General features: G+C 39.7%; 1 protein-coding gene and 1 long non-coding RNA gene across 3 annotated transcripts in view; both read right to left on the reverse strand.

Moving 5' to 3' along the window:
- Positions 1–16,936, reverse strand: part of ADPRHL1 (ADP-ribosylhydrolase like 1) — a 44,248-nt gene extending 27,312 nt beyond the window's left edge. For both annotated transcript variants that reach the window (XM_078391439.1, XM_020783969.3), the window contains exons 1-2: positions 14,921–16,936; positions 9,566–9,730 (exon numbers count right to left, since the gene is read on the reverse strand). In XM_078391439.1, coding sequence (XP_078247565.1) covers positions 9,566–9,730; positions 14,921–15,134 — 379 coding nt within the window. In that variant the 5' untranslated portion in view covers positions 15,135–16,936. The remainder of the gene's footprint in view (positions 1–9,565; positions 9,731–14,920) is intronic.
- The window catches only part of LOC144588494 (uncharacterized), a 394,222-nt gene that overhangs the window by 234,100 nt on the left and 142,540 nt on the right, over positions 1–17,582 (reverse strand). The window lies entirely within an intron of this gene.

The following is a 17,582-nucleotide window of genomic DNA, read 5'->3' on the forward strand; positions in this document are numbered from 1 at the left end:
TCGTCATCTCATATTTGGCAGTGTGATCCCAGTCTAGTAAATAGCTAATGTGTGGGAAGTCACCAACAAAATTACAGTAATTGAGGGCATTGTACTTAATGTGAAATATGGACAGCAAGCAGCTATGCTTCATTTTTATTTTTAACACTTAGTCTGTTTTTAATGGGACATAAATCCACCAAACGGCAGTAAGATATAATATTCCCACTCATATGTTATTTTACCAACAATCACTGAACATATTCTGGTTGTGGTTACAGGGCTTTGGAAGTGGAGTGTACAGTATATTTTTAGCCCCATAGCTATGTAACTCATGGGCATTATTGGAAAATCAAGTCGGGGGGAGGGAAATATTAAATCTTAGCTCAGGAGGCAAGTGTTCCTAAAATGCTCTCCAACTAAATCTAGCTATATCTTTAATGTAATGTGTGGCTTAATCTTTACTCACAAAAAGGAAACTTATGGTAAGGTATGATAAGCCAACAAACACAGCTGTTCTTGGTTGCAAAATCTTATTTGTATCAACAGTTTTTGATTTATGTAAAAAAAATATAGCTGTGAATTTAACTTGGGGCTTATCTATGCTACAAATGTATGTTGGTTTTTAAACCAGTTTAAGTGACTGCTTGAATGCTATGCATTTGAAAAAGGTTCTGAGTAGTCTCTTTACAGATGCCCAACACTTTCTAGTTCCCTCACAGTACTACAAAACCTAGGGTTCTCAAGGATGAAGGAACAGCTATTAGGAAAGTTTAAGGCTAACTTGGTCATATGACCACTTGTTTGTCCACCAATGAGACTAGAAAATCTTTTGGTGTTCTGTCCTATTCCTGATACATCACTTCTGTGATTTCAACATTTGTCTTACTCGAGCTGTCCGGTAGGGCAAGAAACAGGTCTGTGGGGATGCAGCTGTAGAGCCGTCTGGTCAAAGAGTCACTCCAAGCAGAGCTGAGCAGGTTGAGATGCTGCACCAGCAACAACATGGAGGCAAATGAGCAGTTTTATAGCTAGTTCCGCTAATCCTACCTTCATAGACCCTGTGATTCAGGATTATTCCTCCCATGCCTTTACCCTTATTAGCCTAGGGTGTTCAAAGGTGAAAGAACATTCAGAGGCTTGGGATGATCAGAGGCTGAGTTTGGGTTCTTACTAGAGATGGGGATGAATTAAAAAAATGGTGATCCATTTTGATTCATGATTCGTCAAGGTTAGCAACTCAACGAATACGAATATACGAATATTTTTCACCGAATCAATGAATCAATCCGTCAATTTATCTTTGCTTTAAATGACTATAAAACTGACCCCTAAGCACCTAGAGAGACCATATCTGCATAGAAGCTTCCTCAGACGCTTTTCTATAACTCCTGAAAATTTGGTGAACATTGGATAATGGACCCCTGAGTTATGTAGCCACAAAGGGAACACCCCAGGAAAACTCCCCCCAGGTATTTAGAGAATCCAGAATCACAATGGAGCTTCCTATGTCTTTTCACAACATGCCTGCCAACTTTGATGAAGATTAGATATCAGACATCCAAGTTATTCACCCACAAATTGGATCCTCCCAGGAGAGTTTACCTCATGGCACAGAAGCCCATGGTATTGAGGGAATTATTTTTGGCCCCAGCAGAATGAGAGGTCTTTGGCACTGAGAGGCATGTATGAGGCATTGAGTTTGTCTTCAGCAACATTACCCCAAAAAAAAGCCATTCTGCCTACTGGCTGCCGATCAGCTGATTGGAGGCCGATAGGCAGCCGCCACCCCCACAGCCAGCCACCCCCACAGCCTACCCCCTTGCTTTCCCTACGTTAGCGCCCACCCCACCCCAACCGATCCACCCTTACCTTAATGACTGCTGCCAAGGTTTCTATCAAGCCTACGCAGCCACAGCATGTAAAAACGGAAACTGGCTGCCTTTTGCAAAGATGGCAGCTGCAGCTTCCCTACCCTAAATGAAGCCACAGCCGCTATCTTTGCAAAGGGCAGCCAGTTTCCTTTTTTACACGCCCTGGCTGCGGAAGCCTGATGGAGACCTTGGCAGCAGCGATTAAGGCAAGGGGTGTCGGTGGGGGTTGGGTGGGGGCTAAGGTAGGAAAAGGAAGGGGGTGGGTAGGCTGTGGGGGTGGCTGACTGTGGGAGGTGTGGCTGCCCATTGGCCTCCGATCAGCTGATCGCCAGCTGATAGGCAGAATTTTTTAAAATATGAAAGACGAATTAAAATGGGTAAATATTCATCCCTTTGTATTTGTGGGGGGGTCTCTGGAACTCATGAATATGAAGGGACGAATGTTTAACGAATTGACTATTTTCGTTGAAAAAGCCGGTCTGTTTTTATATTCGTCCCTATCTCTAGTTCCTACCTGTGTCAGAATTTTGGCATAATAAACAGAACTCTATTTGTGTTTGTGTAAGGTTTGTTTAACTTCCCGCTGACAATTATGGTTAATTGATATGGTGCTATAGCATGTCTCATTAGAGCAAGTGGTCATGGCTGAGATGTAGCCAAGCACCTCATCAACTAACCACAATTAGCTGCAGACAGGTACACAAAACTTATGAAAACACAAATAAGATCGCAACCAATGACTTAAAGGTAATTAACCAGTAAATAATAAATTTCCCCTATTTTTCTTTTCTTTATTGCCTTTTGTTTTCTTCCTTTCTTCCTTTTGGTAACTAGGGCATAATGAATTTACATTTTGAAAGTAACATAATGATGAGCAAGAACACAGTTATTGGTACAGCATCTGCTTTCTAAATACTTTTCATGGTTATTTTAAAATTCTTTTTAACCCTCTTTAGAGGCATTTTGACAGAATTTTTTCACATGTTGTACTATTTTATTGGTCATGAGTTGTTCTTCCAAAAAAGTGAGAAAATCATAATCAACAAAAGTAATGGGTGACTCAACAAGCAGTTTATTTCAATGAGTAATGACATTTTTACATTGTCATAACAAGTAGTGGAAATTAATTATTTTAGAAAATCAGCTTTCTAAGCTGTAACCTGAGAAGGAAGTTTTCTGGTGGTGCAAGCAGGAAGGCCTTTTTGGTAGTGGTCCAACATTTATAGAATTGGGGCAGAATTTATAATCCCAGATGCTTGTCTAAAAATATATTTGTTTACTATTATCTTTCATGATTTTAAGCCATTTAATTGTCACTGATTGAAACGCTGTTGCTTAGTGTTGCAAATCCCAGCTGGAGTTAGGCTCATTGGATCAATGAAATTTATAGAGGAGTTGACTCATCAAATACCCATTGATTCAATGGCCCTCCTCTAAACAAGAGGATTTCAGCCAATGTGCGTGTTTCAATTACATTTCAGTATGATTTAAATTATTTAATACTTATAGGAAGATAAGCCACACTACACAAAAAAAGATTTGAAAATGTGGAGATATAAAGAGAGATAAGGAATCAAGTAAGCTGATAGACAGGGTTGCATCTTCTAGTCTGGGCTTCAATTTGGTCTTGTGCTCTATGTTTCTAGGATGATTTTGGAAGAAGCAAAGCTGTGAAAAGGTTAATCAGTCAAGAGGCTGTAGATAACCTGATTCTGCAGAGACCGCCCCCCAGGGTGCAGATTACTGGACTGTGTAAGTGTAGTATCAATGTCTGTTGATTCCCCGCAGCTCAGCTACTAAGCTAACAGTACTAATAGTATTCTTTTTTTGAGGGAGCTTCACCCAGTTTCCTATCAGGACAGATAGGAATGAGGGTTGTGTGGTATGACATTAGGGGAGGGTTGTGTGGTATGACATTAGGGGAGGGTTGTGTGGTATGACATTAGGGGAGGAAAATATTAATTCATATTGTGAATTAATATGAATATTAATTCATATTATCCTTGAATTAATATTTCCATACATATGAGAGAAGAATGGATAGGAGATGCTTTACATTGTTAATAGAACATTCACACAAGATGACAGTATATACACATGCAGTTTATTTGGTTGGCATCATCTTGGTCTTATCAAGTAAAGAGCCTATAAAAGTGATATTTTGGACTATAATCTAGTATTTCCTAGCCAGCATAGTGAGTAGGAGCTGAAATCCAAAACATCACTTTTCCAAGCTCTGTTTAATATGCACTAAAATTTCTGAGAAGGGCTGCAATAAACATGAGTTCCATGATGACTAGGAGCAACAGAATACTGTACAAGTCTGTGACCTACATGCCGTTCTTGGAATTAAAAAAATCATGACCTGGGTGTCCTCTACCTTAATTGAATTAAAGAGCAATTGCTCTGCCGCAGGGTATAGTTTGTTGCAGATCCCACCTGTATTTTCTCAGGTCTGCTGGCCATTCTGCTAATATTTCCCCCTGTGATCTTAACCTTTAAATGCCACAGCAAGGGAAAGTTTATAGTCATGCTATAGCTTCTCTCTCAAGATCGTCCTAAGGAAACCTGAATTTTCAGTGGCTGTCCTATCTTACCCCACTGCTGCCCAGGTGAACAGCAGCATGGAGACAAGATGATTTGTGAACAGCAGAGATGAGGATTAAACTGTTTGTATGTTATATTTTCATAATGCAAATTTGGTTAAAAAGTGAAAAAAAAATAACATAGTTAACTAGAAACATGGGAAGCTGCCTTATGCTAAACCAGACCATTAGTTCCCCTGTCCCATTACTGGTATCAGTCCTCAAGGATTTTCATCTATTCCTAGCTCCATCTAGGAATCCTTGAGATTTGGTGATGGTATCCCATCCAAATACTAACATGAGGTGACACTGCTTAGCTTTCACAATCAAGTCAGACTAGCTTGTTCAGCATGGTTTGATGGTGGTTTAACTGCAATTCTACTTGGTTTGAAACGAAGGTACCAAAAAGTTACATTTCCAAAATAATGCATCACATGAAAATATATTTTTTGAGATGCATAATATTTTCCAGTTACAAGTTTCTTATTTTAAAAGTTACTTTAAGGCCTGTTTATAGGCATTTTGAGCTAAAATTGTGAAGTTTGATTCTCATATTAATCTGAAGTTCTTTTTAAAAATAGAAAAACGAACAATCAATACAACGTGTAATGGAATAAGTCACCAAATTTTTGTTGCAAAAACCTTTGTTTTGGTTTTTAAAAAATTAGCTTTGTTATACTGTACATAAGTTTCATAACTTTTTAAAACGTTAGCTCTGGAACTCTGTGCCTTTCAACACCTTTCAAGACTACACATCTACGAGTTAGACATTTCTCTTATACCACTTCACTGTACCAACTGAAGTTTGTGTTATGTGCCTTCAAGTCAGAACTGACTTATAGCAACCCTACCTGACTTTCAAGGTATGTGAGGCATTTAAGGAGTGATTTTGCCTGTTCCACACACCCCGTAAGTTTCCATGGCTGAGCCAGAATTTAAACACACGCCTCCTAAGCCCTGCTGTGCTACTCTGTCCACTACACCATGGTGGGTATCACACCAATTGAACTTACTTAGGGAAAAAATATAAATCAAAAAGAATTGCAAAAAAAAAAAATGAATGCTCTCATCTTGTGAGCTTGTTTTTCAAAGTACTAACACCTTCTCAAGTACCTTCTTAGAATCAATCACTATAGGCATAAAAGAGAGAATGGTGCCTGGAACAGGTCTACCTGTTACCCTGAAAGATCTATATAGTATGGGTTTGATAGGGTGCTGTGCCGTACAATGTCATGCCATAGGAAATAAATCTGCTGAAGTTTCCTGGCCTCCTATACCTTGCCTTCCGAGCTAACTGAAAAATCAAGGAAAGCAACAGGTCTGTCAAACAGAGAGGATTGCACAGAGACAAAAATAATCACCATATTACATTGCAATGTTTATGCCATGGTACTTCATCAGTACATGATGATAGTGTTGAGTGGTTTTATATCCCAGTGAGTGATATCGTGTCATATCAACATGGTGCTGGAACGGGAGTTTGCATCACTTGTCTGAGGTCATGTTGTACCAATGAAGAAATGAGCTCTTTTGAACTAACATGATTAAAGATCACTAAATGATTTCTGCAGACTGCATGCGTTGCACTTACGGGTTTTGTGCAGTGCATGCCAGAAGTGAAATAGTCCAAGGCAGCAATAATTTAAGTTTCCCCGAGGACCCACAGGGGAGTTTTACTTTGGCTCTTAATACATGTACAGTATCCAGTTTTGTCATCTCAGCAACCTGATTTCAGATCACTTCACACTAACAAATGTGTAGCAAGTACAGGCCCTTAAATGAAACATGACATATTGTGTTCCTGAAAATAAATACAGAATTCCAGGAGAAAAAAATCTGGACCAGGAGGCATCATGCCAAGGACAAAGGCTCTTTAAATAGATAACTAGATTGAGATGACGTATGCAAGGACACAATGCCCTACCAAAGGAATTCCCGGCAGCTCACTTAGCATCTCTGGGCAGATATGAAATTGTTGCAGACCTGTACAAAAGGCATGATCCTTCTACTCATGGTCATAGTGCACAGAAAGAAGAAACATGTCTTTTGTTCATGGGGGGGGGGGGTAACAACCAAAAACATCAAGAGTTTCTTTACAGAGGAAACTTGCAAGGCATATAAAGAATTGAAAGAAAATATACCTCACTAGTAAGCCTGTCCTAAAATTAGGCATTTTAATCAGATAAACGGAGAGGAGAACAGCTCAAAATTGCCTGAAGAGCCTTTGACAGTTCTCTTGGGCTATGCAAATTTCTTCTTCAAAAAACACCAGAGTTAACATAGTCCACTGTACCTCAAAGAAGGATAGCCAGCCTGTGTAGCCTTGAACAAGCTGAGTAGTCTTGTTTACTTGGAAATGAATCCTGTTTGGTACAATGGTAGTATGCCTGGATTGTGGGGTACCCAGTGTGATGTAGTGGGTAGAGTGACTAGGACTCTAGAGACCAGGGTTCAAATCCATTTAGCCATGAAAATGCACCAGGGGTGTGGAAATGGTAGAACTACTTCTTAATTGCCTCAGTTGCTTTGTTCATAGGAGGCCTTATTAGGGTCACTATAAGTTGGCTCTGACTTGACAGCCCATAACAACAATTCCTGGATTGCACCTCATAATTTAACTCAGAAAAAAATGTATGCTAAATGTAACGGCCTATTTATTAATTTAAATCTCTTTAACAAGAATTTGCCTTAAAAATACCATAAAGTGGTTAAAGAGATGGAATGTTAAGAAACTGAAAGATAAAGCACAATAGACTAAAACAATAATATAAACTATGTATAATAATAGTGGCATAAAAACTCCCACTTGTAAAATAAACACAGACAGCCATTATTTTAAAAGTGGACTGAACCATACAAAGGGAGTAATAGACCCAGCCAAGTCCAAGAAATTTTGCCACCTGAAATGAAAAACTGGATGACACCCTTCCCATTCATTGAGCAAAACCTAACTAGGCAGACAACTGAGTCTCACTTCAACACTGATGATGGGATACATCTGAAGGCAGTAGCCTAGCTCAGAGACACAGAACACACTGAATGGGAAACAGATCTCCCCTCTTAACATCTCACTGTCACTTTCAAGCACTTGCTGAGGTGATAACTTTCCTCCGCTTAATGGAAGGACTGCCCCAGTATGTACTGCAGCCTTGATTTTTTTTAAACCGTAGAACACAGCCTAAATAGTGAGCTGGGACTAATTTATCAATTAGTAAGGATACCTTGCAGAACAGGGTGGGGAGATACTTCCTGTCAAAATTAGGGGGTGTATCCCCCAGCTCTATGCCAGAGATACCTATGCCTACCACTGAGAAATAAATGATTTGTTTCCTACAGATTTTTGCCAACTCTTTATGAGTCTTTATCATCTAAACTCAGCTCTGCCTCTCCTTACCACCTAAATCTGATGAAACTGTTTCGGCTCTAGATCAGTGTTTGGCATCAGTAATGAATGAGGACAGTACACTGAAACTGAACCCAGACAAGAGAGAGGTGCTCCTTGTCAGTCGAAAGGCAGATCAAGGAACAGGGATGCACTCCACTTCAGAGGGGTTTACACTCCCTCTGAAAACACAAGTGCACAGCTTGGGGGAGCTCCTGGTTTCATCTCTGAGCCTGGATGCCCAGGTTTTGGCAGTAGCCAGGAATACATTTGCACAATTAAAATCAGTGTGCCAGCTGCAACAGTTTATCGAAATGTCTGATCTGGCCATTGTAACACATGCCTTAACTACATCCTGACTGGATTACTGTAATGTGTTCTATATGGGGCTACCTATCGAAAGTGTCTAGAAACTCTAGTGGGTCCAAAATGTAGCAGCCAGTATCCTGACTGGGGCTGGTTACAGGGATCACATAACTCCTCCAGTTACAGCAGCTCCACTGGCTGCCAATCCATTTCCAGGCACAATTCAAAGTGCTGGCTTAAACCTATAAAGCCCTAAACAGCTTGGTCCCAAGCTACTTGAAAGACTGTCTCTCCCTGCTTGGGTGTTAAGATAATTTGGGGAGGCCTTCCTCTTGAGCCCATCACCTTCACAAGGGCATTTGATGTGGACACAAAAGAAGGCCTTCTCTGTCACTGCTCCAAGGCTTTGGAACTCCCTCCCACAGGAGGCCAGGCTGGTCTTATCTTCGTTCTCCTTCCCCAAGCAAGTGAAGACCTTTTTCTTCAGGCAAGCTTTTCCTCAATGACTGGCTGCCTGAGTGTGATCTTTTTAGATGGATTGTTATGCATCACTGCTTTGACTGTTTTTAAAATTGCTTGAGTTTCCCATTTCTAAAAGGGGCATTTTGTTTGTTCCTTTTTAATATGTCTATACTTAGCATTTTTAGCTTTAAATATTGCCTGCTAATTATGTATGCCACTTTTGTATACTTATTGTTTTCTTCTTAAATATTGTCTTTAAGTCTTGTAAGCCGCCTTGTGTCCTTTCCTAAGGAGAAATATGCGGTAAAAATAATCAATCAATCAATCAATCTGAGTTAACCTGAAAGGGCAATGAGGTTGGACTGTATCAGTTTTGGGAGCAGGGGGATAATGGCTGAAATTACGCTCTCCAGGAAAAAAAAAAAAGATCAAATCTGCAGAGAGTCTTGTCATAGCATGTGATGCCCAGGCCCACAGTGGTCCAGAATAGCTCCTTGCATGTTATTTTCTGCTCTGGTTTATTTACAGTATTTTATGCCACAGTTTCACGCAGTAATGGACTGCCACTTTCCTCCCATTCATTGTCTGCCTACCTTTTCCCCATTCCCACGTTCCCCACTTCCTTTGCTCCTCCCTCACCTTCTTTCTTTTTCTTTCTTTTTCTGCTTTGCAATTCCCTTTTTGTAACCTGTAATTAAAATTGCACATCTGAACATGTGCATAAAGACCTTTTTAAAAAAAATTAAAAGGGCAGACAAGAGAGAGAGGCATGTTGTTCCTCTCAAGGGACATCATCCTCACCCCCTGATATGACCATGGCAACAGTGTACATACCTACACCTTCATTTAATTAAAAATAATGAAAAAAGCATGTTGTTACAAGCAAGGTCACATCTGTTTACGGCTAACAAGCAGAAAATACATTTTCCCCATTTTACTGCAGAGGTGTTGTTCCAGCCCACAATAATCCACCTTACCTTTCTCATTAAATGGTGTGTGCCAAGCTAGTAGATAGTTGTCTGGCTTCAGTTGTGAGCAACCTTCAATTGTGGCAGGGTCTGACCGTCTCCCAGGAAGTATGTCAATAACATCAACATAACGTTTTACAAGTTCCCGGTAAAGATCTTCTAAACACCAATAATCTGCTCAGGTGAAAAAACGTGTTATACAATTAGGCGAAACAACGGAAGGAGAAGTGTTTAAAAGAAAGGGAAGGCAATCTATGATCTACATGCTTTTTTATTTATTAAGGTTGGTTAGCATGGATTAGTTACTCCTTAGCACCCTGCTGTGGATATGTCTACTCTAAACAGTTGTGCTAGTGAAATCTTGTGCAAGTTTACTGAGATTTGGAAGCTCCACACCAATAATTGTAACCAGTATTGCAAACTAGTGGCACGTGATAAAATCTGGAAAGATAACAGCTGTCCTTATTCTTGAGAGAGACAGCCACATGTTTTCATAATGTTTAGGATGTTTTATTCTTCTGATTTATCTCTGAATAGATTTCCAGAAACGATAAAATGTAAAATTCTTCTTCTAACTGCAAGTTCCCAGAGTAGTTACTTTTTTGAATAGACATAAATTCACAACCTGAACCACAGTACTCCAGTATACAAAATACCAAAAGAAGCAGTGGAAATTTTATTCCTGCAGCTGAAATGCAGGGCAAAGAACCTATGCTCTGGGGACCAATTAAGTGTATCTTCCATTGGTTGTCCTATCTTTTCCATTGATTTCAACTTCTTGTTTTGTTTTGTTTTTACAGATTACTCTTTTCAACGAGGAAAGATTTTTTCACTGATACACTCTTGTACTTCAGAGCTTTGTACTTCAAGTTCCAAGGCTGCCTGAGCAAAGACAGAGAGTGGGTGAACTTAGTGGAGAGCAAAACTGGTTAGCTTTGTTCTCCAGAGCTCTACCATTAACAGGTTGCTTCCTAGTACCGGACCTACCACAGGCAGTCATTTGGAGTTTGCCTTCTTCTCTGGAGAACAGCACTGGGCACTTCTGCTGGTCTCTACACAGACTGTCTGCTGGCTGTCTTGCTGTTTAGGCCAAACTACATAAGGCGGTTAGCTCTGCATTTGGAATAGTGCTCCATGAAGGGATAAAAGATGTCTGAGTGTTCTACGACAATATTCACATTTCTGAATATTGCTAATTAATTTGCTTTTTTGCGACTCATAATCAAAGGGTAAACACAGGCTTCTTGTGTAATTCTAATAGCTTTGCTAAGGAGAAATCTATGTTTTTCAGCCTCCAATTCAGAACTCAGTATTATGTCTAGTTGACCCTCAGATAGACCATTTTGTAACAGTGGTTTCAGGAGAGCAAAGCTGTGAGCAAGGATCTTGGACAAAAATAAGCCTCTTAAACATGAATGTTTCATGTTCATGAAAGAGGAGTACATGAAAGCTTTGGCTTGTTTTGTGATTTATCTGTTCATGTAATCATTTGGTATCATTTCACTCTTGATTTCCTGTGAAATTGCCTGAGACATTTTTCATTAAATAGTATTGTGAGGTCTGTCATCAGCCACCCTGTCAGAACTTCCAGGGGAAATTTTGAATCTGTAAAATGACCTGGACTCCATGAAAAGTGTTCTTTGCTTCAATGGGTTCCTTGTGAGATTACTGTGTGCCTAAGTCCTGGTGCCTGTCATCTTTGATCAGGTCAACACACACATTTGGTTTGGAAGTGCTACAGGCTGGGGGATAGAGGACACTTTTCTACAGCCTCCAGTAGGGAGTCTCAGGTATGAAGTGGCTTGATAAGGAAATATCTCTGCCAATGGATTAAAAATGTATCTGGAAGACTGGTAAATATTTTGCCATGACACAACTCAGCCAAGAGGAAGGTTCTCAGTTAGGATCCTGTTTTTGTTATATACAGTAGTTCCTCGCAAGATGATGTTAATTCATTCAGCGAAAATTGCTGTCTTGCAAAACAGCGACTGTTAAAACAATCGTCTTGCGAAGCACGGACCCAGGCTGGCAAATTTGTCATCTTGTGAAACAGTGTCCCTTAAAAAAATCATCTTGCGAAGCATGGACCCAAACATCATCCAGCAAAAATCGCCCATAGGGAAAACCGTTTTGCGAAGCGCAACAGTGATCGCAAAAAGTCATCATCTTGCGGGTTTGTCATTTTGCTAGGTAATCGTCTTGCGACGTACCACTGTACTGATTTCATGTTCCAGTAAGTCTTCTGTCTAAATCTTTCTGTCTAAAATCAATGTGGCAGTGAGCTGTATTGCTGATTCCTGCTTGAATGTATGTCCTATTGGAAGATACTATCAGGCCACAAAGAACTGCAAGGATGAGCAGGTGAGCATATATATGAAGAAAGAGGTTCATGGGCCTCTGATCATTTGCAGGTCCTTTGGCTTTGATAGTAACCCAGAAACTACAGAAGGAGGGTGGCAGCCACAAAGTGAGTTCTAAAGAATAGCTGTAATCAGCTTGAAGATGGCTAAGTTCAGAGCTTGAAAATATTTCTTTTTTGGACTATAACACCCATAATTCATCTACTAGCATAGCACTGGTGGTGGTGGGGATTCTGGGAGTTAAAGTCAAAAAGATAACTCTTCCAAATTCTGGTCTCAACTATAACCAACACAGATCTGTTCTCCTCATGTGTAAACGGGTCCTAAATGCTCAAAAAAAGAATGTGTCCCACAAAGTTGTTCCTGTGCTTATCCAAACATAAATGAAGCACAGATAAAGTATCCAACAGAGAATAAGATTTTTAATACAGTATCATACAGTCAGAGAATGTAGCATCTAATTCTCACATTCAGACTTTGGTGAGGTCACAGCTCATCCCTGTCAAATGTTGTTTTGAAACATTGTATTGCCTGTAACAGATCAGCTTAATAACTCTTTTACTGTTCCTTTCCCTTCCCTTTGAACAACCTAGCACTGAGAAATAAAGCAAATAACACTTCCCCTATCCCTTTATTCCTGCTCCACATAAGGCTTAATTTGCTGCATTTCTATATAAAATAAGTGAACAGAGAGATAAACTGCAAGCAGATGAAGAACACTGAAACTTTAGAAAGTAATCTGCAAAAGGCAAGCCCTGTACACATTTTAATGTTTTTCAGTGTTAGCTGCTACTGTGACTGTTGATGGTAGAGTTGTAATAAATAGCAAATCTATGGTGTTATGAGCCAAATGTTCAGACTGCAGCATCCCCAATACTTACAGTGGACCCTCGACTTACAGACATTTCGAGTTACAGACTTCTCTGGCTGCAAAATTTAGATTCGACTTGCAGCCAGAGAATCGACCTATAGACCGGAAAAAAACCCAAAATGGAACAAAAACGGAACAAAAACAGCAGGTTACGGATTAATCGGTTTTCTATGCATTGTAGGTCAATGGAGACTCGACCTACAGACTTTTTGACCTGCAGCCACTGTTCCAATACGGATTAATTCTGTAAGTAGAGGGTCCACTGTATTTTAAAGCACTGTGTGTACAGTATCACCGAACATAGGTAGAAAGGACTCCCTGCAGCAGCCAGATTCCAAATTATCCACAGTATAGTGCTCTTTTGAAAAGGCTGCGGAAAGCCAGAAACTACCATTTCTGGATGTGATTCATTTTCTGTACATAATTTTTTAAAAAGACATAATTTTTAAAACTCTGTCAGACTTCTAACTCCTGTCCTCTGAAGATGCCAGCCACAGAGACTGGCAAAACATTAGGGGGAAAAACCTCCAGTACACGACCAAGCAGCCTGAAAAACATACAACAACCATCGGGTCCCAGCCGTGAAAGCCTTAGAGAATACATTTTTAAAATGTTTTTTTAAAAATATGTGAAAAATTGCACACCAGCCGACAGATATAGCCAGTTTCTGTAACTGCAGTGGATGGACTCAAGACCAAGATCTATTTTGACAATAGCTGCCCTGCTCTATACCATATACTGTAGATGGATATGTGGCTTGCTGTTCTAAAGCTGGTATAAGTCAAAATCATTGCAGAACAGCTTGATAAGCCTTGCAAATAACATTTATGTTTGCATAGAGATCAAGAAGCAAGAAACATGTGATGTGCATTTAATCACTGACTAAGTGACTATATTCAGAAGTATGTTAGTCATCCTTTCACTTGATAGGTTGACATCTTGGCTATTATCTTTAGGGCTTTTGCTTTTGTTCATACCATTGGCTAGCCAGTAGCTAAATATGAAATGTCCAAGATTCTCTTCAAGAGTCCTTTAGCAGCTAAATTTAGAGCATCTTGGCCTCATTAAGATAACAGTGGAATGTAAGGGAAATTTCATTGACTTTGACATTGCTCAGATCAAACATAGAACAAGACAGTCGTTTAGAAAAGTATATTCGTATTTAGCAGGGCTATAGATGCTGCTGTAGACAAATATCATACGTTTCCCCAACTGTTTTAACTTTCTGTTCTCATATTTTGTGCAGTGGCCGCACTGTGTGTGAGCCAAAAATATTGCATATAAATTAGATACAATTGTAATGCATACTTTTAGACACCTTTTGATGCAGAAAAGAATTTATTCTTATTATGAGAGGCAACTGTATGTTTATGTGGTAGAAACTGGAACCTATGATTGATAAAAATGAGATAGATTTCCCATTCCCCATCCACATTTAATTCAAGGTAAATTTGTACCAATATATCCCATATAAAACTATGTATTATCTTGATTTATACAAATAATGTTAGGGATTTATCAACCAAGCAAAAGAGCAAGAAATAAGAAACCTTGCCACTATACTTAGTAGGATTACTTCACAGTATTACTTAAACAATAATCCTGGGTCAAACTGAAGGTAGCAGAGAAAAAAAAAAGACTAAATATGAGAAGGATTGACTCCGTTAAAGAAGCCATGGCCTTGTGTTTGCCAGGCTTGAATAGGACTGTTACTAACAGGACTTATGGAAGGTTGCTGATTCATAAGATCACCGTAAGTTAGAAGCAACTTTGAACAAATAGCATTTTCAAATAAAACAGAATACTTTTAAGTGCTTCAGATATAATTATTTTCAGTACTTACAACAGCCATCCGGATACTATGTTCCTCAGATTGGATATAAAAATCTGTGACATTGTGGCTTGCCTAAAGTGAATTCACTAATGAGGTGGTATTTGAACCAAACTCATCTCACAATTCATATTCTTAGCCACTACAGGGCCAATGCAGAGTATGCTATACATTGTTCACTGAATATAATACACATCTCTGTATACACTCACTAATCAGCTACCACTATATTTCAGTTACAAGTGTTTTCCAGCATTTTATCTCATCCCAGCTTGTATGCAGACAACTGAGTTTTTTCCTACCTGTGATGAGAGCTTCTGCTGTAGCCATGTGCAGAAGAGTATTGTCACTCACTGGCCATTTGTCAGAGGATAGAACCAGATTCTCAAGTCCTCCAATTTCTTTCAGTTCCCCTTGGATCTGTGCACCTAAAGCATTGTTCTCCCTTGTGAAATTCCGGTATCCCAGTGCATCCCCTACCCCAGCCAGTAACATAGCAGCCTTAAATTTCTCCATTGCAAGATGAATTTGGTGCTCTTCCAATTCCTGTTTGGTCTCTAAAAGAGTCACTTGGTGTTTCTTTGTTCCTTTGCCTTCAAGCTCAGGCCGAGCAACACTTTATATTGGAGCCATTGTGTCACTGCATAGAGCTTTCCATATAAGGCAGGCCTTTCCTTCTCTGGCTTTGCAGATGCCACCACTTGTCTAACGGCCAATGGAAGGATAAAAATTGTTAGTCCAAGTATTTTCTGACTTATTTTTAAGTGGCAAGCTCGCAAAGTGTACCGCAGGCTAGGATGTGCAACCAGAAAAAATCTGAAGTCCTCTTATGATCCAGGGCAAAACAAGCGAAGAAATATTTTGGCTATGAAGTTTCAGTAACTCTACACCTAGAAAAACACATGCTGTAATCAGGAAGTTTATTTTTATGACTGTGCAAATGGGTATATTTTTTCTGGTTTTTGTATTACTATGGCCTCAATTATTCTTCAGAGGAATCTAAAAAAACAAACTAGGGGTACTGCTGATCTTGTTAAGGTACAGCTGTTGAATAGGTCAACAATTAAAAGAACACAGTGCAAAGCCTCTATTTCTCCAATTGCTAAATTAACTGAAGTAGCCTTGGGCATTTTACCCTGCAAAATACAATTTGTTTGTTACAGTCAGCCTATGCTACACTGCACAGAAGAGTTTGGACAGTGTTCCTTCTTAGTGCTCCTGCATTAGAAAAGCATTTTCTGCACGCTCACCAGTGGGTTATTCTGGGGCATGTAGGGATTCCCAGAGGATGCTTAGCTGTGGTTTCTGATTTCCATCATGAATCTAGGTCCTTCCTATTTGTGAAAAAAGCTCTGTTAGGGTTCACTTGAGCAATTAAAACAGTTAGGACACCTTATTTTGTAGTTTTCCCTCAATGGACAAATAGTATACAGTATCTGTCAATGTTTCAATGCATGAATGGATTTACATACATTTATATTGAATGCAGCAAAACACGTTCACAGAACTCTGAAGAAAACAGGAATGAATGCACACTACTATTCATTGCTAAAAAGAAATACTGTTTTTAATATTTTCTTTATTCCATTGGGCATTATGGAATTATTTCTTATTATAGCAATACAAACATGGTTTTGTAAACTAACAAGTTCATGATTCATGAGTATTTTAGAAGATTGACCTTTAAAAGATGAGTTAATGATTAATTCAGCAGAGCACTGCCTACTTCAATGTCCTTCAGCAATTAAAAGTAATGGAAAGGAAGTCTTAGCAAATCATCGGTACTTGGTGGGGGAGATGACCAGTCACTTGAACAGTTGCATGGATTATATTCCATCATTCTAAGTCGTACCTCTCAGCAGCACATTTAACACAAAATATCCCACACAATTTGCTGGTACTTAATAAATCCATTCTTCTTAGAAAAGTGGATTGTGAGAAAAATTGGTAACAGTTAAAATTTGTGTTGTGTAATTGTGCAACAGTCAAATGTACACCCACAGCACGACCCTTTTGATACTGATGAAGAGAGCTGGATTTGCCTTGAAAATTTGTGTTATATTCCAAGTGGACTCATTACCTGCTTTTGGACAAGTTACTCTCACTCTAGCCTACATTCCTGCTACATAGCATGCAAGTAGGACCTGTGTCATGGTAGATTAGTGTTGATACTATGTTTATGCTCTTTTATATATTTTAACCATTTTAATAACCTTTTGCTTTAAAGAAAAATTGGCTTGAACATTATAAAATATTATGTAAATTAATATATCAATAGTAAATGACTTTAAATATATTTTGTTCTCTTTTTGTCTCCAATGTGCAAACACAGACACTGCACACATCAGGGCAGGCAGAGGAATTTGTACAATTTTCCAGAACATCTAGTATCTAGTTACCATCAGTTACTGTCTTCTTCCATGATCATCTTTAGATCCTAAGGGAGATCCTGGCATCTCAATATAGCAAGGAAATATGAAAAGAATTAAATTGCTTTAATTGTTATTGTTTTTAGCATTTTCCTCTGCACAGAAGTGTGTAGACTAGAGCAGCGGTCCCCAACCTTTTTGGGACTGCAGACCAGCTGAGTCTCTGAGGAAGGCAGGGCACCCCGTGTTTGCGCGTGCATACTCTCGGGTGCATGCGCGAAGCAGTGGGGAGTGCACGCATGCCAGCGCGGTGTGAGCGCTCCCCCATCCCTTTGCGCACGAGCACCTGCCCACCCTTGCGCGTGACCACCCCTTTGTGCAGGAGCTCGGGCACATGTGAGAAGGGGGGGGAGCACTCACGCCAGCACTGGCACGCATGTGTGCAAAGCAGCTGTGGGGAAGGGAGTGCGTGTGGGGGGAGGTCTGTCTCAGGTCACAGACTGGCACCGCGTTGCTGACCGGGAGTTGATGACCTCTGGACTAGAGGACATATATTCTGGAGTCATGTAAACAAGATGACTGATGATAACAATCT

Source organism: Pogona vitticeps, chromosome 3 (genome assembly GCF_051106095.1).
Source record: "Pogona vitticeps strain Pit_001003342236 chromosome 3, PviZW2.1, whole genome shotgun sequence".
NCBI lineage: Eukaryota > Metazoa > Chordata > Lepidosauria > Squamata > Agamidae > Pogona > Pogona vitticeps.